The following is a 22,739-nucleotide window of genomic DNA, read 5'->3' as shown; positions in this document are numbered from 1 at the left end:
TTGATATTGGCAGTTCAATATTGGCCAGATTACTTTTATTGGAGTATTTGAGGCAACAAGGGAAGGAGCAAGAGGAAAGGGGGCTATTTTTTTTTTTTTTTTATAAACAGCCGCAACGGTTTTTAGTGGAACAACTTCCCTTTATGGTGGAAACAGGTGAGCTTATCCTTTAGCGAGGTCCAGCAACGCATAGGAGGGACAGGAATTTACACAATGCTGTGCAGTGGTTTTCTACACAGGCTTACAACAGTTCATTCTCAACCCACAGCAAATACCAGTTTTGAGCTAGACACATGAACACCTGTTCATGTCTTTGAGTTCATAGACATATGAACACCTGTTTAATTATGTCCAAAAAAAAATGCAAGATAAATTTTCCTAAAGCAGAGCAATTATCCCCCTTTCAGTTCCATAGAAAACATGAACTGCAAGCTTCACGTGAGAAATCTGGTTTTGAGTAATCTGCATTTGACAGTATGTTAAAAAGTATAGTTTATGCTTGCACTGGCAATAGGTTGGGAACCATGAGAATTTCTAGAACTTCAAGTACATTTGTTCACTCTAATTCTAAAAGCAGCTTGCAGAGTCAATTAGAAATTATCTATGGGGTGCCTGGCTGGTTCAGTCGGTTGGGCATCTAACTTTGGCTCAGGTCATGATCTCACGGTTTGTGAGTTTGAGCCCCACATCGGGCTCTGTGCTGACAGCTCAGAGCCTGGAGCCTGCTTTGGATTCTGTGTCTCCTTCTCAATCTTCCCCTCTCCCACTCATGCTCACACACTTTCTCTCTCTTTCTCTCTCTCTCAAAACGAATAAACATTAAAAATTTTTTTAAAAAATCTGTGAGTTCATTCTATTTAGGGATTAACTGTACTCTTATTTCATTTCTTTGGCCTACAGATGATTGCACATTTTAAGATGTTAAGCACAAGCTGGGAACTTATGTTCCATGTGTGCTGATGTGACGATAGAATGAAGAATAGAAATCGGTGAAAGGTGAAATGGATCCATTAGGGACAATCATTTGAGTAACTAGAAAATAGCGTTATCTTATCAGAATGAGGACTAAATGTCTCTAAGTGAAATTCCCTGCTTAGGAGATTTCAAAGTTCTACCAAGTTTATCAAAATAAGCCCCTTTTGGGGCACCTGTTTCTGGCTCAGTTGGAAGAACTTGCGACTCTTGATATCTGGGTCATGAGTTCAAGCCCCACGTTGGGTATAAAGATAACTACAAAAAAAAAGCACTTTTGTAGTTGTTAGTGGTGGTTTCATTGTCAGCACACAGCCTTACAGTTTAACTCTCAAACTCTGATTTTATTTGGTTTTCGTTTAGCGTTTCCAAACCACAGGTCTGCTATGCACCCAGTGCTGAAGTTGCTATCTGGAGTGATTAATGTTTTAAATTTTGCTCCTCAGCGAGCACACAATCCAGGGGGAGATAAAGACTCAGGCGCATGAAAGAGTCAGTTGGCAATACAAACGGCTGAGGAACCCCTCCTCCGCAGCCGTGTTTCTCAAGTGGTGGTCTGAGGACGAGGGTCAGGAGCACCTGGGAAGCTTGTTAAAGTGCACTGTTGCAGAGCCCGCCCCAGTCTGCTGACAAGCACACAGGGGATTTGGACGCACACAACTGCTGAGCACCACTGCAGGTAATCAAGTATCAAATCAAGTGGGTACACGCTACAGGTGTTTATAGTTCCTTCGTTTTCCCCTCCGTGCACAGGAGGGGCTGAACTGATGTTCAGGACAATGAATAAGGACCGGGTAACAGCAGAAAGTGTTAAACAAAGTGAGGAAGCAGTTCTCACCTCACCACCTTCTACACTGGAGGGGCAGGGCAGGGTAATCGCTTTTATTCTTTGTGTGTGTGTGTGTGTTATTTTGTTTTATTTTAAGAGAGAAGAGAAAGAGTGAGGGAGAGGGGCAGAAGGAGAGAGAAAGAGAATCCCAAGCAGGCTCCATGCTCAGTGTGGAGCCCAACACAGGGCTGGATCCCACCACCCCAGGATCATGACCTGAGACGAAATCAAGAGACTCTTAATTTCAAGAAGAGCCACCCAGCCTGCCCTGCTTTTATTCTTCTAAAAGACAAGTGTCCTGCATTTCTGAGTCCTGATTTAGATGAAACATTCTCTAAAGGGACTTTGTTTTGTTTTTAAAGGCACCTTGTTATCTACAATCTTTCAGCTAGGGTAAAGTCATGTTAAGTGATTTCTTCAGAAATCATTTTTAAAGTCAGTGAACATGGAACAGGAAATGAGTCCCCACGCAGCTTCTGCAGCCCCAGCATCCTGCCTCACTCACCTGCAGCTGGTTTCTCTGGTTGGTTTTAGGCGGAAAACTCTCTGTGGTCCTGCGAGCTGAAGCAGTTTCGGAGCTCCTGCTGGAACCGTCCACGTGTGCTCTTGCCAAGGTGATGACAGCACCCCAAAATAGCAGTTGCAACATCTGAGGAAAGTTGTGATTTTCATTTTAGAACACTAGAGAAGTTTTCATCTGTTAGCCTGGCATTTTTATTAACTGCCTCTTCTGAATGCTGTCCATTCTCTAGATTCATGTTTGCCTTACAAACAAAATCTCATTTATTGCGTCCCAGCTCTTGCTTGGTCTAGTGTCAGCTTTTGCCTATGTAAATAAGTCAAATGCTTCTGTTTGCTCTGATTTTTTTTAACTAAAAGAGTCCAAAATAGCTTATTAGAGGAGAGGTATGTTTATAGCAAAAGAGATATAAGGACAGGTAAAGGTTGTTTGTTTCTTTAAGTTTATCTATTTTGAGAAAGAGAGAGAGAAAGAGAGAGAGAGAGAGAGAAGAAAGAGAATCCCAAGAAGGCTCCATGCTGTCAGCCCAGAACTCATTGTGGGGCTTGACCCAAAAACCATGAGACCATAACCTGAGCCACGATCAAGAGTCAGACGCTTAACCAACTGAGCCACCCAGGTGCCCCTTATTTTGTTTTTTTTTAAAAATAACAAAACTCCCTAGAGTATCATCTTGTTTTCTGCCTCCTCTGAACATAACTTTTTAACTATAATTTTATTAACTATAATTTTAATAAGAAAAGTTAAAACATCTGAGAATTAAACAGCTTTGGCCTGTGTAAGCTTGGCTGCTGGGCAGTGTGGAAAATCATCTGGAAAAATAGCTGATTTCTGTAGTTTTACAGATTTCTGTAGGGTGCTGTATAGATATCACAGTGCCATGTGACAGACACTGGTGCCTGTGCTACGATGGGGGCCCCATAGGTCAGGGTCCGGTCCTCAGATTTACCATCTCAGGAACTTAAAATCCAGTTGTGATAAGATTCTGAAAAAATAGTTTCAAGGCTGACCATATGGCCAGAATGCCATCTAAATTAATTTACAAGGGGTGATAACCGCTATCGGTTATGAACTCAGGAGACCAAAGTGCTGATCAGAAAAGTGCTTGTCAAGCAATAGCCTTTGGACTGGTCTCTTTGCCCCAGTCCATGCCATGCAGTGCTTCTGGAGTTTCCATGAGCCCAGTTTTTATTAATTCCCTACTGGGAATCTACACTCAGTGCTCACTCTGAGATTCAAAGATGCATTGCATGGACGTGCCTGGGTGGCTCAGTTAGTTAAGGCATTTGACTCCGGTCATGATCTTGTGGTCCGTGAGTTTGAGACCTGCATCAGGCTCTCTGCTGTCAGCACAAAGCCCACTTCAGATCCTCTGTCTTCCTCCTTCTCCCCGCACCCTCAAAAATATTTAAACATTAAAAAAAAAAAAAAAGATGTGTTGCATGGATTATGGTGATGGTTGCACAACAATGTGAATGCACCTAATGCCAGTGAACTTGGTAAATTTTATGTTATGTGTTGCCACAGATGGGAGAAATTGGTGCAAATCCCTCAGGGCCTTCCAGGTGGGCTCACTCAAGCTGGGGTCTCCCCTCCTATTTTTCCCAGTGTATATGCTATGCTTTCTTCCCCCTGTCTTGCATGCACCATTCAGTGTGCTTCTTATCCTAGATTTGCCCAAATCTCTTCCAACAAAATTCTACCCATTTATGACATACACGTGCATACACTTTCCATCGGGAGGCCTCATTTAACAATACTCCCTTGCTCAACTTGATTTGCTCTCTCTCTCCACTTGGAACACATAGCCCTTTGTTTAGACCAGCACTTTCCAAGTCTTGTTATGTACCAGAATCACCTGGAGAGCTAGTAAAACGCATAAGCCAAGGCTTAATGTGGAGGGACTGTCCTGGGTCTTCATAGTTTCCAGGTGAGCCCCAGGTAAGTTTGAAGACCACTGATCTAGACTTCCTTATAGCACTTCTAACTTTCTGCAATTTTTCATGTAATTGGTGCATTTACTAACACTCTGTGTTAAGTTGTACGCTTCAGTGGTTCTACTCTTTAAATCTTCCTCCACTGCAATGACTTTCAAGGGTGGGAACTAAGCGACTATGTGTTGTACAGAAATGACAAACAAAAGTAAGAGCTGAGAGGGGGTGGGGAAGGGGTTTGGTGGTACTCACCAAAGTGGAGCAAGCATGTAGGCTATTGGGTAAACACGGATGAGACTTGATCTGGAAAGCCACAGGGAGCTAGTGATGAGTCAATTATCAAAGGTCCACGGTGCACTTGGTTGTCATCGGATGCCATTATCAAGGGTCTGTGTCCCGAGGGAACAGACGATCTATGAAGGAGAGATAACAGGCTCTGATCTAGTCATGACAAGGATACAATGACTTCTGAGAAAGGCAGGGATGGAATCACAGTGGTATCTTTATGTGTTTAGACTGTGAATCTGAAGTTCTTAGAACATATGCAGGCCAGAGACTGTGCAGAGGGATAGATATGTCCAGGACCATAAGAGCTGTGCTCTCGGATAATACAGTGGGTCAAGCTAGGGTCAACTAGGGTGGACTTGAAAACTGTGGCCTGACAGTAGGCCAGTGACGATAGCCTACAATTAAAACAAAGCCCCAAACCCCTGTAGGTCTGCAGAGATCACTGCAGATCCTGTGGGTGTCTGAGTGCTCCGCTATCTCCGTCCCAGCAAAGTGGGACGGCTGTGAGGAGGGGGCTGACCAGGGCAGCTCTGGCCTCTGACTCCATTAGTGCTCACTTCTTTGGTGGAAACCCACCATTTCTGGCATCCAGTACTTCATTCCCTCATTTAAATCTTTAAAAAAAAATTTTTTTTGAATGTTTATTTATTTTTGAGAGAGAGAGAGACAGAGCATGAGCAGGGGAGGGGCAGAGAGAGAGGAAGACACAGAATCCGAAGCAGGCTCCAGGCTCTGAGCTGTCAGCACAGAACCCAACGTGGGGCTCGAACCCACGGACCGTGAGATCATGACCTGAGCCGAAGTCGGATGCTCAACCGAGTCACCCAGGCTCCCCGTCATTCCCTCATTTAATCATATACATTTATTGAGCACTTACTGTGTGCAGAGCACTTTGCTGAGTATGTGGTGATATATTCCCAGCAACATGCAGGCACAAGGCCTCCACACATTCTCACTCTGTCCCAGCTTCTCCTCTACCTGCTTTTTCCTGGAAAATCTCACTTTGGAGTATCCATTTAGTAGGAGGAGGAGAAACAAAAAAGGATACTTCTGAACAGTACTTTATCTTGAAATTGCTTATGTTCTAACGATCCTATTTACTTATTTCTAGGGCACCGTCGATTTCCTCTCTCTTGATTTGTTTTATGAATGCCAAAGTGAGGCAAGTTTGCCACAGAAGTTGAGTAAATTGCAGGTAATTTGAGCCATTTCCCATATTGATGAACGGTGAAGCTCCTGACAGCATGTTAGACATTTTTTTTAATGTTTATTTTGTTTAGAGACAGTGTGTGTGAGCTGGGGAGGGGCAGAGAGAGAGAATCCCAAGCAGACTCTGGGCTGTCAGCATAGAGCTAGATGGGGGCTTGATCCTATAAACCATAAGATCATGATCTGAGCTGATACCAAGACTCGGCCGTTTAACTGATTGAGTGCCCCAGCATATTAGACATTTAATGCTCTCGCTGATGTGTGAACTGAGCTATTCCATGCAGAGCCAGCAGACCTGCAGAGCTGCATCTGGGCAGATCTCCAGTGAATGCATTGCTGGAGAACATTGCAGGGTCAGGCAGTCTTCCCTGGAAGAGGTAATGAGGGTTGTCTTATTAAGGTAAATATCCCACATAGATCTCTTGTGTAGATATCTTAGAATTGAAATTCCAGTCAGTGTTGATCCTAAGATTTAAAAGGGCTTTTCATGGATGGTGGTTTTGGTTGCACAACAACGTGAATGTACTTAATGCCACTGAACTGTAAAAATAGTTATGATGGCAATTTTTTATTTTTTTATTTTTTATCTTTTTTTATTTTTTTATTTTAATATGAAATTTATTGTCAAATTGGTTTCCATACAACACCCAGTGCTCATCCCAACAGGTGCCCTCCTCAATGCCCATCACCCACTTTCCCCTCCCTCCCACCCCCCACCAACCCTCAGTTTGTTCTCAGTTTTTAAGAGTCTCTTTTTTTCTCTCTAAAATCAAATACTAATTTTTTTTTACATTTATTTATTTTTGAGAGATAGAGACAGAGTGTGAGTGGGAGAGGAGCACAGAGAGAGGGAGACAAAGAATCCGGAGCAGGCTCCAGGTTCTGAGCTGTCAGCACAGAGCCCGGCGCAGGGCTTGAACTCACCAACTGTGAGATCATGACCTGAGTCGAAGTTGGGCACTCAACCCGACTGAGCGACCCAGGTGCCCCGATACTAAATCTTTTTTTAAAAAATTATACATTACTCTAAAGGCTTCCATATATTATATAGTTCATATAACTTGAATTAATGGTTCTTCAGGTAAAATGCACACACCAGCAGCATCACCTTGGAAATGCAAATTCTTTTTTTATTTTTATTTTATTTTTTAATTTTTTTAATGTTTATTTATTTATTTATTTTAATATATGAAATTTATTGTCAAATTGGTTTCCATACAACACCCAGTGCTCATCCCAAAAGATGCCCTCTTCAATACCCATCACCTATCCTTCCCTCCCTCCCATCCATCAACCCTCAGTTTGTTCTCAGTTTTTAAGAGTCTCTTATGCTTTGGCTCTCTCCCTTTTTAACGATGGCAAATTTTATGTATGTCTCACCACAACTGAAAAAAAAAAAGACATTTCACACCCAGGTCTGCTGAATCAGATGCCAGCTATGGGGATCTTCCTGTAACCTCAGGCCCTTCCTTCCCATTCCCAGGATTGTTTTCCTCAAGTCTAATGATTGTGACTATTTAGAGAAAGTATGTTGGATGCCACCTACCTACCTATTAGCTTTCTGTCCTATGCTTGGTCACTGCTGAGCACCTTCCTCATGGAAGACAAATCCCCAATTCCCTGGAGTCCTGACTGTTAGCCCATCTCCTAACAGGTTAGAACAGATTGCACACCCAGTGGCTTCTCTCTGGCCTTCCTGGGTCCTAGCAGTATTTCCATACTTACCCCTGAAGAGCTGCCCTCTCACAGGCCTCTCCAGGGACACCTGGCCACCAGCATTCACCCGTGTCTTCCTCTTGCCTCTGCAGGTGTGGGTTATAAAGCCACTCCCCTCTGCTTTCAGCCCTGTGCCTCCTGGCTTTGAATCCCAGCACCCCCACCATAGGCAGGGTGGATTGTTAGAGGAATTACCTGTTTAAAGGCCAAGCTCATCAGTGTCAAACCCTCAGTGCTGCAACTAGGTGGGAACTCCATTTGACCCGAGGCTGGAAGCTTGAAATGGACTAATTAGCATCAGTCCCATCCCTGTGTCTGTGGGTTTCCTGCTGACCTTGTAGGCACTGCCGCTTTTATTGTTTACAAATACTATGATCTAATAATCAAAGACAGCAGATGCATTCACAAGATATTTGAGTAATAGCTGCTATGACTTTAGTGCCTGCTCTGTGCCCCGCACCGCGTGGGGCACTTTATCCTCATGTTATCCCTTACAGCAGACCCCAACACTTAAGAAACTTAACCAAGGTCAGACATGAGGTAGTGAGCAGAGCTGGAATCGGAACCAGGGCTTTCTCATGACACCACACTCCCTCTGCAAGACAAAAATAATTCCAAGGTGTTGGGGACATTATAATGAGGGTGGCATTTTTGAAAATCATGTATAATTTTAGTTGTTTTTGCAAATATCTTCTTACCTGAACCCAAACTGGCTTGACCCAGAGACTGCACTGGTGGGCTTGGTGGGCCAGATTTCTGGGCTGTAAGCAGCGCTGAAGTAGTGTCTTCAAGGCCTGCTGATGCTTGTCACACCTAAACCTGTCTTTTGTCTTCTTTAAGGACTTCAACCAGGGCTTGTTCCTCAGCTAATGGGTTCATTGTCTGACGTTTTAAAACTGTCTGGGTTAGGCAGATGGAGCATGCCTCAGAGAGGCCATCAACAGAGCACTGGCTTAATTTCTGCTTGAGGATGTGGTTTACAATGTTTCTCTTTTGACATCAAAACGTTTTCAAGAAGGCCTGCTCCCCCCGTGTCTGGATAAAGCTGTGAACTCTCAGTTGAGAGCTGGCCAGCCGAATAGTAAAACCCTCCTGGACAAACTTGGCAGCCTTTTATTAGGAGTTCTTTATTCCTATTATTTCCTTAGGTAGGGATTAGGTTCCAGATGCTGCATTTGACACTTCAGATGTAGCTCTAAAGATTCAGGATGACCACTTTCATCACCAGCTATGAGGAGAGAACTGAGCTGGAGAGGAGACTGTCCCTCTCTGGGCTCGTTGGTTTCCAGGCGTATACCATTTCCCACACAGCACACCCAGGAGAGGAAGAACAGCTTTCTCCCCAGGCGAGGGGCTGACTTGTGTCCCCAAGAACCCGGATCATTCTGCCCACTGCTTCCTTCGGAGCGTACCCTTCCTCCTCATCTGGGGTCCTCTCACCCTGCTCCTGGAGGCTTGAAGGCCTGGAGGAGCAGGTCCCGCGCTGTCCCATTCCAGTTTCCTTCCACTCTCCCCAGAGCACTTGCACATCCTTCTCCGAGCCTCAGGGACCCTGAGCTGCTGCTCTTCTCACCAACACACAGGTGTTTTAGGGCTAGAAGACATCCTCATGCCCAGCACATCTAAATTCTGCAGGAGGTGCATGAGCAGTGCCGCTGTCCTCTGAGCAGGTAAAGGCTCTGCTCACCCAGGAAATTCCCCACTCAGCTGAAGGCTCCTTCAGCCCTCCTGGCCCCCATTGTGTGTTGATCTTTCAGGAGAGAGAAAATCCTCGGTCCCCTTAGCTGTTGGGTTCCCCTGCATCCACCCAGCAAGGGAAAGAATGAGGACTGTATGAGCTGCACCTCCTTTAACTGTGGTCTTGGGCAACTTAGCTTCTCAAGGCTGAAGGCACTTTATCTGTAAAGAAGGGGCATTGTTGCAGGTGACTCTGAGAAAATAAAGAATGAGCCTGCCTTCTTTGGAAGTAGTTGCTATCGATATCTCTCAGTGGCTTTTAACTCCTCCGAAGCGGAAAAACTTGATGTGGGGAAAATGACCAAACCCAACCTCGTCCCCAGAAAAGGTAATTTAAAGTGAAGTCAAACAACATGTTTCCTTTGACAGTGAAATGGCTTAGAAATGGGAGAAAAGTCACACCTGTTCCATTTGAATGAGGGCTGCTTTATCATCATTATTCTTATGGAAAATGTGAAATATGTCTACAAGAAAAGTATAACGAAGCCATCCCCAACTTCAAAAGCTATCGACTCATGGCTGATCTTGTTTCATCTATGCCCCATCTTCCCCTTCTCAAGTCAGGTTGTTTTGAAGCAAACCCCAGACATGCATAAATACTGTGATGGTGGCGCCTGATTAAGCCTCTTATAGTAAGAAAGGCCCCTAACATGAGTGGATGGCCTTGTCCCTGGTCCCAGTACAGTGCCTGGTTGGGCACTGTAAGCCTTGTAAGCATGCTAAGCCTATCTCTTTGGTGTGGGTTGATGGGGAGGGTGTGGCTGCTGTTACTGAAAAGTGTAGCTCATTCTCCCTCAGAGTCTAGAGTCTGCTTCCTTTCCTAATTGAGATGTCTGGAGGTCATTTCCCAAACCGGAGTGAGGTTCGTAACTTCTCATCTTGAAAATCTATCCTTGTTATCAAAAGACTTATGCTAGGCAACTTCAATTCACTTGTTGGCCTTTATCTTTTTCAGAATGTTGAGCCAAAAGTAAAAATTTTCATCTTCAATCTAAGATTCCAGGACTGCCCCTCCACCAGGAAGAAGTCAGCCAGACTGCTCTTCAGCCTTCTCGAGGGTGAGTGGACCATTGCTGGCGAGGTTTTGAGTCACATTTGGTGCACTGGCTTGGCAGTAGCAGTCCTGAAAGTCTGGGGTTCCAATAAGAGGAAGGACCAGAGGAGGGCTGGTCTGAGAGCCCACCCCAGACGCCTTTGTACCCTCTGTCCCTTAGCTCCCACTGACCCAAGAAAGACGAGGGTTCTGTATAAAGATGACAGGGATGCCTCGGTCTTGTGTAAATAAAGGCCATCAGGCCTCAGGTATCAGGTGTAAGTAGGGGAACTGCTCTGTGCTTGTGTGTCCCCTTCCATTACCCATCCCTCCGATATCTCACCTTTGCCTCACTCTGCTTCCTCTTATTCATGTCCCCATTTCACTTCAGCTTGCACATGGCCCTAGTGGGCACCTCACCAAAACCTTCATGTCTAAGACCCACAGCTCATGGACCATCTTCTCTGTGCTTCTTATGTCAAATTCTTGAGAGTGAATCTGACTGGGGGCCCATGGATCAGGAGATCACTCCTGGTCCAGTCGGGTCAAGGGAAAGGTGGATTCTGTTAAGGCATCAGGGGCTGAGGATCTACTAGAGACTCTGCAGGAAGGATCTGAGGGCCACATTCCTGGGTGTCCTGACATCCATCCCAGTCACCCTATAAGGCAGAGTATGGTATAAGTCAGTAGTGCCCTTTTTACTACCTGTAACCAGTACTGAACTGACTTCACAGACCTCCTGACACTCATCCATAGGTACCACTTAATAACCCTCACCCTAACTCATTTTTTGATGGCATACCGATCTCTATTCTTAAGTTCCATCCCTTTCTAAATAGTTAAAATGGTCAATTTTATGTTGATACATAGTTTACTACAATTTAAAAAAATTCCATCCTTTTCTGATGTCTGAGTTCTTCTAAATCAATTGTTCTCCATGTGTGGTCTCCAGACCAGCAGCATCAGCCTCACCTGGGACCTTGTTAGACATTCAAATCCTTGAGCCCTATGTCAGATGCACTGGATCAGAAACTGTGAGGTGGGCCCAGCAATTTGTGCTTTACAAGCTCTGCAGGTGATTCTGATGCACATGGAAGTTTGAGAACCACTGTTCTAAGTAGGTGGAAATCACTTCTGACCTCCTTAGTTCTTTAGTCCATGGTATTTTCCAGGGAGCTTAGAACAATTGCTTGGAGTTTGGGTGTGTTGTATATATAAGGAAAACGATTGATGGCAATCATGCATATTGTTGGTTGGACTTCAGGGAGAATTAATTAAACTTCTTCTTTTACAGCCATAAATAAAAGCCAAGTGATCACCATTGGGTTTGATCTCAATACTTTCCTGAGCTGTTCAAGTTCCAAGAAAAGGTAATGTTAGATTTCCTGCTGAAGTATCAATAGCTGATATTTGCAGAATATTCTTTCATATGTGTGATCTCATGGGACTGTTGCCATCTGCCTCTCGCCAGTGATTTTATCATGGCTGTTCTGTAGGCGAGAGATAAAGGCTCAGAGGGGATGGCAGAGAGAGCCTGTCTCCCATTGCATCTTACCCGGGGCCCAATGGTCCTGCATCCTCTCTTGTCATTCTGCACTGGTGACCTTTGCAGTTTGTCCAAGTGTACACAATGAGTAGAGCTGGTATCTGAACCCCTGTCTTCTAATTTAAGATCTTGTTGGAGACAACCTGAGTTTGTGGAACAGCAGCCTGGGTTAAAGATATATCTGACCACCCCACTGAAGTTACATGTTCTGAGTAAGTGAGGTTAGTTCTGTATACCTGTTTCCTCATGTGATATGTAAAATATCTTCCCCTCGAGGAGATAGCATAGGTAGGAGATTGAACTGTTGCAGTGGGGCAGAAACCTAACTCAGTGGTGTTCTAAGAAGAGGTTGTTTTTGGTTTTCGTGGGTTTTTTTTTTTTTTTACTTTTTTATTTCCTTAAGTAATCTCTATACCCAATGTGGGGCTTGAATTCATGACCCTTCAAGATAAACAGTCACAGGCTCTACCAACTGAGACAGCCAGGCATACCCTAAGAAGAGAGGTTTTAATTTATGTGGGGTTGCAAATAATTTCTTACTGAAATTATGGCTAAAATACCAAAATTTGTAAATGGCATACTTTAAAAAAATATTAGAGCAGGTTGTAGGTTACCCCCATAATGACCCTCTCACAACACTCAAAATCTGACGTGCTTCCCAAGTGAGCATGAAAAGGATGGTGTGGACTCCTGAAATCATTGTTGCACTATATGCTAACTAATTTGGATGTAAATTTTAAAAAAATTAAAAATAAAATTTAAAAAATAAAATAAAAAACCTAAAAGACAAAAAAGACGTGGGCCAACCACGTACAAATGACATCCTCTCTCCACATGACAAACCTAAAAGACAAAAACCTAAAAGGATGGTGTGGAAACCAGAAGATGGTTGTTCCCCAGAAACGTCAGCCTTCCATGGGTATGTTACACATGTCAGCTTCATGGACCATGCATTGACGAAAGACAAAGACTGGAAAGAATCATTTGGCTTCCCAGACTTTGAGCTAGAGCTCTCCTTACCCTACCTCAGACTGCTAGAAGAGCTCTGTCCAGGGTCACTCACTCAGTTGCTACCATCTTCTTGTGCTTTTCCTCTCCTAGCACTTGGGTATCTCAATCTGTTGTTCAGTCCTCTCAACTCACTTCAAGCTCCGCCGGTTAAACCAACAGACCCTGAGTGGCTGCTACTGTCAGGCTTTGTGCTGGGAGTATGAATGGTAGAAAGAGCAGATAGGTCAAAAGTGCTCCCTGACCACACTCGGAGTCAGCTGAGGATTACTGGGCTATGTCTTTTCAGAAAATAGAACTCAAGAGGCCATAATGAAAGGGTTACCCAGAAAGCTCAGTAATTATAAAACCACAAGATGCCACATGATATCAGCTCCAAGGTTCTCCCTCTAAACTTGGCCTGAGGCAAAGGTCCAACACTGGCTGACATTAAACTAACAGCCGGGGATCCTCATTCAGGGGGATGTTGGTGGAGAGTCTGCTGAGGGCCAGGGCAGATTGACTGGGGTTCCAACAGAAGTAACATCCTTTTCTCTTTGAGAATCTTAGACCTTGGAGGGGAAGCAGAGTGGCCCACAAATGACTCTAATACCAGATTGTGGCAGAAGACAAAGCATTGCTCCCCAGAAGGGGGAGAAAGAGCATTATCTGGGATGCTCTGAGGTGGCTGGGGGCAGGGGAGGAATAGCTGAAGGAGGGCTACCTGCAAGGCCAGGGCATCAAAACTGAGGCTATGCTAAATCTCTTGAGAGATACTCAGTATACTCATACTGAGTATGTTAAATCTCCTCCCAAGTTAGGTAAACCTGAACTTCCAGCATTAAAGATTTTAGAGCAAATTGAGGGGTGGTTGGCTGGCTCAGTCAGAAGAACATGTAACTCTTGATCTCAAGGTTGTGAGTTCTAGATCCATGCTGGGTGAAGAGATTATACATACATACATAAGCAAATAAAAAAGCAAATGAATAATTAAGCAGTCCTTTAGAGCAAATTGTATTTTATCCAGGGACTGTTTGTTTCTTTCCTCAAGACTTCATTTCTTCCAAGCCAGGAGGACAATCAGGATCAGGAGTTTTAGGTCAGAGTAGCTGAGTCTGTTCATTGAGTGGGTGTCACCTGTGTCCCTGGTTGTGCTCCAGAGACCTGTATATATTATGGATAATCCATAACTATAGATCACCCTCCACCCCCACTGCTGTTTTAGCAAATGTGAGTTCGTTGACGCTTTGTAAAATAGGAGGTACTTAAGTTTGGAAGACCCAGATTTCTCTCCATTGGACAGAGGTCCCTCTGCAATGTCCCTGTCACTTTTACCAATTTTGTGCTCTGGGCTAACCACGCACAAATGACATCCTCCCTCCACATGATGGCCATTGGACAGGAGATGCCCTTGTACTGCACCCCCTTCCACCATCCCCCTGCGATTCCCCCTCCAGACCAAACACATCCACCTACACCAACCCTTCCTCAACATTGCCCTCTGCTGGTGTAACTTCCACATGCTCTCTTACAGTGCCTTCCAGCCTGTAGGCCAGGACTTGGAGATTGGTAAACCAATTTAGGGTTTGTTTTGAAACATGAGAAGAAAATATTTTATTAAAAAAAGAAAGGAAGAGGGGCGCCTGGGTGGCTCAGTCGGTTAAGCGTCCGACTTCAGCTCAGGTCATGAACTTGCGGTTTGTGAGTTCAAGACCCGCATCAAGCTCTGTGCTGCCAGCTTGGAGCCTGCTTCTGATTCTGTGTCTCCCTCTCTCTCTACCCCTCCCCTGCTTATGCTCTGTCTCTCTCTGCCTCTCAAAAATAAATAAATGTTAAAAGAAAATTAAAAACAAAAAAGGAAGGAAGGAAAGACAGGAGAGAAATGGACTATAATAAAATAGAAAATAGAGTGCATTCATGTAAGGATAGCATTTTTACAGTATGTTTTATTTCAAATATATATATTTATCTGAATTTATATATATGAAATATTTAAAAATATATAAATGTCTACACATCTACAAATACAGTGATATGTGGTTAAAAGCACAGACTGTATTCTACAGTTTGTAAACTATGTGATTAAGGAGAAGTTCTCATTAAAAAAAAGATGTGAGTTCATTTACATTACAAAGGCTGGAGATGGATGATCTACAGTAGGTACAATCATCAGGAATCCAGGCTTCTGCCTTAATTTTTGTCATCCTTAACAAGGCTTCCACCTTATTGTCCAGTATGACTGCATGAGCTCCTGCCATTGTGTCCATAATCCAGGCAGCATGAAGGAGAAAGGAGGTTGTAGCTGGTGTTAATATTTAGCTGATGCACATCAGTAGAGCTACACCAGTAATTCAGCTATTGAAATAGTTTCTTCCATACCAGCTGACAAACAGGTGCTGGTCCCCTGATGCCCAGAATATACTCATTTCTTTGACTCTCAATCTCCTTCTCTATAGGATACGGTTAAATAACTGTAGTCCTTATCTAATAAATTCGTGAAAATTAATGGAGAGACGTACATTCATATCACAGTGGCCAGCACAGAATCAAGGCATAATGAGTTAAAGCCATCATTATGATTAGCTATGTTTTATAAACAGTAAGAAGAAAAAGCATGGCATCAGAACTAAAGACAGTATTTGAGGACAAGCTAATACACAGAACGGTAGGCTTGGCACAGTGTTTGGAGTCCTGCAGAAGCAATAATAACTCACCTAAGAAGAGGCAATAATAGTAATTTTCCCATCTACCAGGCACTTGTGTGGCTTTTGACTCAGTGCTTCTCGAACCTTTACTAATTACACACATTGCCGCCATCCATCAGTCTGGGGGCGCAGGTAACCCGCAGGGTCATTACTCACCGTGTCCTTTCTGTCTTTCGGATCCCGCAGCGGGCCCTGCTCTCGGACAGACAGCGCGCCCCTCCAGACTGCCGCGCAGCCTGCCCTAGGGACCGCAGCAGGTTCCTCCTCGCCGCGGGGCTCCGCCTACCGGAGAGTCTGGGGAACATTTGCCAACCAATCCACAGCAGAAAGGGACGCTTTCCTGCGGGAGGATTTCCCCAAAGGCTTCCTCTGGGGCGTCTCCACGGGAGCCTTTAACGTGGAAGGAGGCTGGGCCGAGGGCGGAAGAGGGCCGAGCGTCTGGGACCACCTGGGTCGCCGGCACGCCTCCGAGGGCGCAGCAACACCGGAGGTGGCCAGTGACAGCTACCACAAGGTGGACACCGATGTGGCCCTGCTTCGCGGCCTCCAAGCTCACGTCTACAAGTTCTCCATCTCCTGGTCCCGCATCTTCCCCACGGGGCTCGGGCCCGGACCCAGCCGCCAGGGCGTCTCCTACTACAGCAGGCTCATCGACAGCCTGCTGGACGCGCGCATCCAGCCCATGGCCACGCTCTTCCACTGGGACCTGCCCCAGGCCCTGCAGGAGCGCGGCGGGTGGCAGGACGACAGTGTGGTGGACGCCTTCCTGGACTACGCGGCTTTTTGCTTCGCCACCTTCGGGGACCGCGTGAAGCTGTGGGTGACCTTCCATGAGCCGTGGGTGATGAGTTACGCGGGCTACGGCACGGGCCGACACGCACCGGGCATCTCCGACCCGGGTGTGGCCTCTTTCAAGGTACTTCTCGTCCTTGCAGTGCCGCCTCACTGGAGGAGAATTTGGCTGGGAGAAAGTCATTGTCTCTTCCAGTCAGAATGCGTTTACTTTTTGTGCTTTAAAGGAAGCCAGAGGGAGGGAAGGCACCATAAATCGTTAATCACCTTATTTTGTCCAAATACTGCTGGCACTTTGACAAGTTATTACATCCTTGGAACAGTGCTGGTGGATGAGGGAACTGGGGCTCAGAGAGGAGAAACTGTTTCCTGATGGCATCGCTACAGGGTCAGCAGTTTGAAGCCAGAATCTGAGCCCGAGTCTGCTTGAGTCTACAGCAGATTTTCCTTGTCATCCAGGACTCTTAGTTGCATGGGACAGAAAAACCAACCCAGACAGACTTAAGCCAAGTGGGAGTCCATCAGCTCGGGAAACTGAAAAGTCTGGGCTTTAATATGATTTTTTTAAATGTTTATTTATTTTGGGAGAGTGAGAGAGAGCATGAGTTGGGGAGGGACAGAGAGAGAGAAAATCCCAAGCAGGCCCCAAGCTGTCAGCACAGAGCTGGGGGGGGGGGGGGGGGGCTCAATCCAACTAACAGTGACATAATGACCTGAGCTGAAATCAAGAGTCAGAGGCTCAACCAACTGAGCCACCCAGGCATCCCTGAAAAGTCTGGGTTTTAGCTGGTCAGAGTGGAGCTTGATCAGATCCCAAACAATGCCACTAGTACTCAATTTCTCTTCTTGCCCCTCCTTGTTGGTTTTCTACTTGGGCTGCTTGGTAACCGGATGGTAGCAGCCATGCTCTCCTATTTCAAGACCAGCAGGAAAGAAAGCTTACCTCTCTTCTGGCATTCCCAGCAAACGTGTCCCTGTGCCTTATGCTTGCTGCCTGGGTTGCATGCCCATCCCTGAACCAATCACTAAGTTTAGGCTGGGAAAATGTTGTGCAGTGACTGGTCTGGGTCCGGGTCTCAGCTCTACCCCTCCACACATTGGCTGAGAGGTGGGGAGGTGGAAAAGGAAAAAGGGTTTGGCTTTCCAGAGGGTAGGCAGGGTATCATTTCCATAAGAAGGGGATGTATATACTGGAGACAAAATTTTAAGTAGCTTAATATGGGCCCTTTCCATCATTTCTTTTTTTTGCTCAAATCTCCCAGAAAACTCACCAGCTTTCCCTGACATCCATATTCAGGATGCACATGTTAGCCTGGCTTTCCCCTGCCACATCTTGGGTTCTGTTCTGAAATAGGAGTCTTTGCCTTGCCCTATGCTAGGTGTTAAGGAGGATGCATGACCCATATCCTCAAGATTTAATACTTTTTGGAGATGATACAAATAAATACACATAAGAAAATTAGAGAACAATCCAAAATGTCCACACTCAGAATGAGCTAAAATCAATGACTTGATGAAATGCCAAAAATTAGAGTGAAGTCAAAGCTTCCACTCTGCTCTTGTTCAACAAGAGCATACACACCAAGAGAGAACACTCCTCAAAATGGAAGGTTTGAACCTTTCTGTTTGTCTCCTTGTTGTAAAACTCATCCCAACCTCTTCTCCTGGCTTCTTACCCCTACAACTGTGGCTCCTGGAAAGTCCACACCACCTTTCTCCTTCAATTCTTGCTTTGATTCATTAGTTAAAACAGTATAATACCATTAAGGGAAGATTACAAAGAAAACAGTTCACTCATAATTTTGCCCATATGTCCTTCCAGTCCTTGCATTCACAGTGTACTCACAGAGTGCACTAAATTCAGTGCCTTTTTAAAAATTTTTTTAATATTTATTTATTTTTGAGACAGAGACAGAGCATGAACAGGGGAGGGTCAGAGAGAGAGGGAGACACAGAATCCGAAGGAGGCTCCAGGCTCTGAGTTGTCAGCACAGAGCCCGACGCGGGGCTCAAACTCACAAACCGTGAGATCATGACCTGAGCCGAAGTCGGACGTTTAACCGACTGAACCACCCAAGCACCCCTTAGTACATTTTTTCAAGTAGACTTTATTTTTTTAATGTTTATTTATTTTGAGAGGCAGAGAGAGAGAGAGAGAGAGAGAGAGAGAGAGAGAGAGGTGGGGGGAGGGCAGAGAGAGAGAATCCCAAGCAGACTCCATGCTGACAGTGCTGATGCAGGGCTCAAACCCACAAACCATAAGATCATGACCTGAGCCAAAATCAAGACATCAGATGTTTAACTGATGGAGCCACCCAGGTGCCCCAAGTAGACTTTATTTTTTACAGTGGTTTTAAGTCCACAGCAAAATTGAACAGAAGTTACGTAGATTTTCCATATACCCTCTGCTCCCACACATGCACATTTTGACATCCCCCACCAGCATGGTACAGTTGTTATGATGATTGAACCCACACTGGCTGTCATAATCACCCTAGTGCCCATTTCTTATCTGACATGTCATTAACACCTTTCCATGTTCTTACATGGCCACAATGACTGGTTTTGCTAGTTGTTTCATATTCTGCTGAGCCCCCTGCCTGATGCTGACTCAGTTAGAAGGCACACATTCCTGCCTTTTGGAAAGAAGCACAGTTTGCCATTGGAGTTTAGGACCCTGTTAAGGATTAACATTTGCAACATGAGAAGCAGTGAGGAGTTTGACTTCCTAAGGCATATTTTGATCTGAAAGTCTTCAAGAGTAAGTGTCATTATCTTCAGATGACAAAAATGAAAAAGGAAAGGATGATAAGCAATAGCAATCTGCCTCCTACACCCCAAGTGTCTGCTTGGTGCTCTATATACATGATCTTATTTAGTCCTCCTAAATGAATGCATAATTACCACTTCTTGCATACAAGGAAACTGAATGAGAAGCAAGTTAGTGACAAAGTCAAAATTTAAGTCTAGTTTTGTTACACTCCAGACACCCTGCTTTTGCCCGTTTTCCCATGGCACTCTGCCAAGGAAAGCTGTTAACTTTTGTAAGACCTTGAATTAAGTCTACAAAGAGATTCCTGGTCATGGGTTTTCCTCCTAGATTTCATTAAGTGGAAAGAGCAGGTAGGTTAGAAAGAATTGTCCCATCCCTTCTATGTCAAATAAAATGACCGTCCCAAATTCGTTGTTGATGAATTATTCAATAAGCACTTACTAAGAACAAAGTCAGAATAGCATCATGGGGGACAATACAGGCCTAGAGTCAGGCTTCTTACATTCTACACCTCTCTAGATCTTGTTCCCCTCATCTGTATAGTGGTAATAATAATTATACTGTCACACAAGACTGTTGGGAGGAGCTTATGAGAGAATTCATTAACAATTTTTTACTGTGAAATATGGTTATTGATGCTACTGCTATTGACTTGTTGATGGTGATGTTGACTTGTTGATGTTATTGGCTGTTGATATTGCTGGCATTTGTGTTGATGATGTTGATGTCAACATTGTCCATGTTGATTTACTGACATTGTTAGCATCAATCTTAACTACTTTTTGATATTGTTGACTTGTTGATATTGGCATTGACTGCTGATGACTTCCTGATGTTGTTGACATTGGTGCTGTTATTGATGTGGACATTTTCATTGTGGCTATTTTATTAACATTGGTAACATTATTGACATTCGTATTAACTTGTTGTTGTAGACTTGTTATTGGCTTGTGGTTGTTGTTGGCTTTGCTATTAGTTGTTATTAAGCACTGTATTTCTTTCTTTTTTTTCCTCATAAGGTGGCTCACTTGGTCCTCAAGGCTCATGCCAGAGTTTGGCACCACTATAATAGCCACTATCGTCCACAGCAGCAGGGACGTGTGGGCATTGTGTTGAACTCAGACTGGGCAGAACCTCTGTCCCCAGAGAGGCCTGAGGACCTGAGTGCCTCTGAACGCTTCTTGCACTTCATGCTGGGCTGGTTTGCACACCCCATCTTTGTGGATGGAGACTACCCTGCTGCCCTGAAGGCCCAAATCCAACAGATGAACCAACAGTGCCCCAGTCTTGTGGCCCAGCTCCCTGAGTTCACCGAGGCAGAGAAGCAACTCCTGAAAGGCTCTGCTGATTTTCTGGGTCTGTCTCATTACACTTCTCGCCTTATCAGCACGGCCCAACAAGATTCCTGCATCCCTAGCTATGACACCATTGGAGGCTTTTCCCAACATGTGGACCCTGCATGGCCTCAGACCTCATCCCCTTGGATTTATGTGGTGCCCTGGGGTATAAGGAGGCTATTGCAGTTTGTATCGTTGGAATACACAAGAGGAAAAGTTCCGATCTACCTGGCTGGGAATGGCATGCCCATAGGGGAGACTGAAGATCTCCTTGAGGATTCCTTGAGAGTAGACTACTTCAATAAATATATCAATGAGGTGCTCAAAGGTAAGAATGGTGGATATGCTGGTGATTGGAAGGTGGGTGGTACATCTCCAAGTCTTCAGATTTCTGTTTAATGAGACAAAGACAGTCTCCTAAGAAAATGAAGCCAAAAAGTAGTGTTAGTAGTAATAGCATGAGTCCTTCATATCAGCCTCCTAGCTGTTTCCCCCAGAAGCCTCAAGTGTTTGTTCCTATGTTCTTATTCCCTATAATGCCGCCTCCTACACTCTGCCCATTTGAGTCCTATCCATTGATCAAAGACTCATCATCTTTTAACACATTCATTTAACAAATATTTATTCAGTGCCTGTTATGTACTGCACATTGCACAAGACAGTAAGGGTAAAATATTGAGCAAATATCATCTTTTCCCATAGGACCCTCAGAGTTTACAGAGGGTCACAGACAGAAAATTGTAATAAAGGATGCCAATGGCATTATAGGAGGGGACTCCAACCCATTAAATCTTCCCTCGTTGTTCTGGCCACATTCATCTCCATCTCCTTAAGTCAGCTATAAAATCTACATTCCACATCATTCACTTTGATCCCATTAATTCATATCGACTGCACCAGTCTTACCTAACATAGTTTTATACGTCTTTTTAAATTTTTTAAAAGATTTTTTTAATATTTATTTATTTTTGAGAGAGAAAGAGAGTTTAATATTTTTTAATGTTTATTTTTGAGAGAGAGAGAGCACGAGCAGGGGAGAGGCAGAGAGAGAGGGAGACACAGAATCCGAAGCAGGCTTTAGGCTCTGAGCTGTCAGCACAGAGCCCGATGTGGGGCTCGAACTCATGAATCATGAGATCATGATGTGACACAAAAAGCTGTGAGATCATAACCAATTGAGCCACCCAAGCACACCTAAATTTTTTTTATTTTAATTCTAGTATAGTTAACACACAGTGTTATATTTGTTTCAGGTGTACAATATAGTGATCTGACAATTCTATACATTGCTTAGTGCTCATTATGATAAGTGTACTCATAATTTCCTTCACCTATTTAACCCCCCCCCCTCCACCCCTCCTCTCTGGTAACCATCAGTTTGTTGTCTATGGTTAAGAGTCGGCTTCTTGGTTTATCTCTTTTATTCTTTGTTCATTTGTTTTGTTTGTTCCACACATGAATGAAATCATATGGTATTTGTCTTTCTCTGACTTCACTTAGCATTTTATCATCTAGATGCATCCATATTGTTGCAAATGACAAGATTTCATTCTTTTTTATGGCTGAGTAATGTTCTATTATATATAAATACCACATCTTCTTTATCCATTCATCTATTGATGAACACTTGGGCTGCTTCCATAATTTGGTTATTGTAATTAATGTTGCAGTAAACAGAGTGCCTATATCTTTTCAAATTAGTATTTTTGTATTCTTTGTAAATACCCAGTAGTGGAATTACTGGATCACATCATAATTCTATTTTTAATTTTTTTTTTGAGGAACCTCCATACTGTTTTCCACAGTGACTATACAAGTTGCATTCCTACCAATGGTGCATGAGGGCTCCTTTTTCTCCACATCCTCACCAGCACTTATTATTTCTTATGGTTTTGATTTTAGCTATTCTGACAAGCATGAGGTGATATTTCATTGTAGTTTTGATTTGCATTTCCCTGATGATTAGTGATGTTGAACATCTTTTCATGTGTCCTTTGGCCATCTGGATGTCATCTTTGGAGAAATGTCTGCTCGTGTCTTTGGCCCATTTTTTACTTGGTTTATTTGTTTTTTAGGTGTTGAGTTGTATCAGTTCTTTATATGTTTTGGATATTAATCCTTTATTGGATATGTTATTTTCAAATATCTTCTCCCATTCCAGAGGTTGTCTTTTAGTTTTGTTGATTGTTTCCTTCATTGTGAAAAAGCTTTTTATTTTTATGTAGTCCCAATAGTTTAGTTTTGCTTTTGTTTCCCTTGCCTCAGGACACGTCTAGAAAGATGTTGATATGGCTGATGTCAGAGAAGTTACTGCCCGTGCTCTCTTGTAGGATTTTTACGGTTTCAGATCTCACATTTAGG

General features: G+C 44.0%; 1 protein-coding gene across 2 annotated transcripts in view; it reads left to right on the top strand.

Annotated features, from left to right (window-relative positions):
• Window positions 1–22,739, top strand: part of LCT (lactase) — a 56,608-nt gene that overhangs the window by 5,745 nt on the left and 28,124 nt on the right. For both annotated transcript variants that reach the window (XM_027055873.2, XM_053214970.1), the window contains exons 2-7: window positions 2,336–2,415; window positions 5,655–5,738; window positions 10,161–10,263; window positions 11,533–11,608; window positions 15,663–16,392; window positions 20,061–20,706. In XM_027055873.2, coding sequence (XP_026911674.1) covers window positions 2,336–2,415; window positions 5,655–5,738; window positions 10,161–10,263; window positions 11,533–11,608; window positions 15,663–16,392; window positions 20,061–20,706 — 1,719 coding nt within the window. The remainder of the gene's footprint in view (window positions 1–2,335; window positions 2,416–5,654; window positions 5,739–10,160; window positions 10,264–11,532; window positions 11,609–15,662; window positions 16,393–20,060; window positions 20,707–22,739) is intronic.

The sequence above is a fragment of the Acinonyx jubatus genome, chromosome C1 (assembly GCF_027475565.1).
Source record: "Acinonyx jubatus isolate Ajub_Pintada_27869175 chromosome C1, VMU_Ajub_asm_v1.0, whole genome shotgun sequence".
In the NCBI taxonomy this organism is placed as follows: Eukaryota; Metazoa; Chordata; class Mammalia; order Carnivora; family Felidae; genus Acinonyx; species Acinonyx jubatus.
This window is presented reverse-complemented; position numbering and strand designations above follow the sequence as displayed.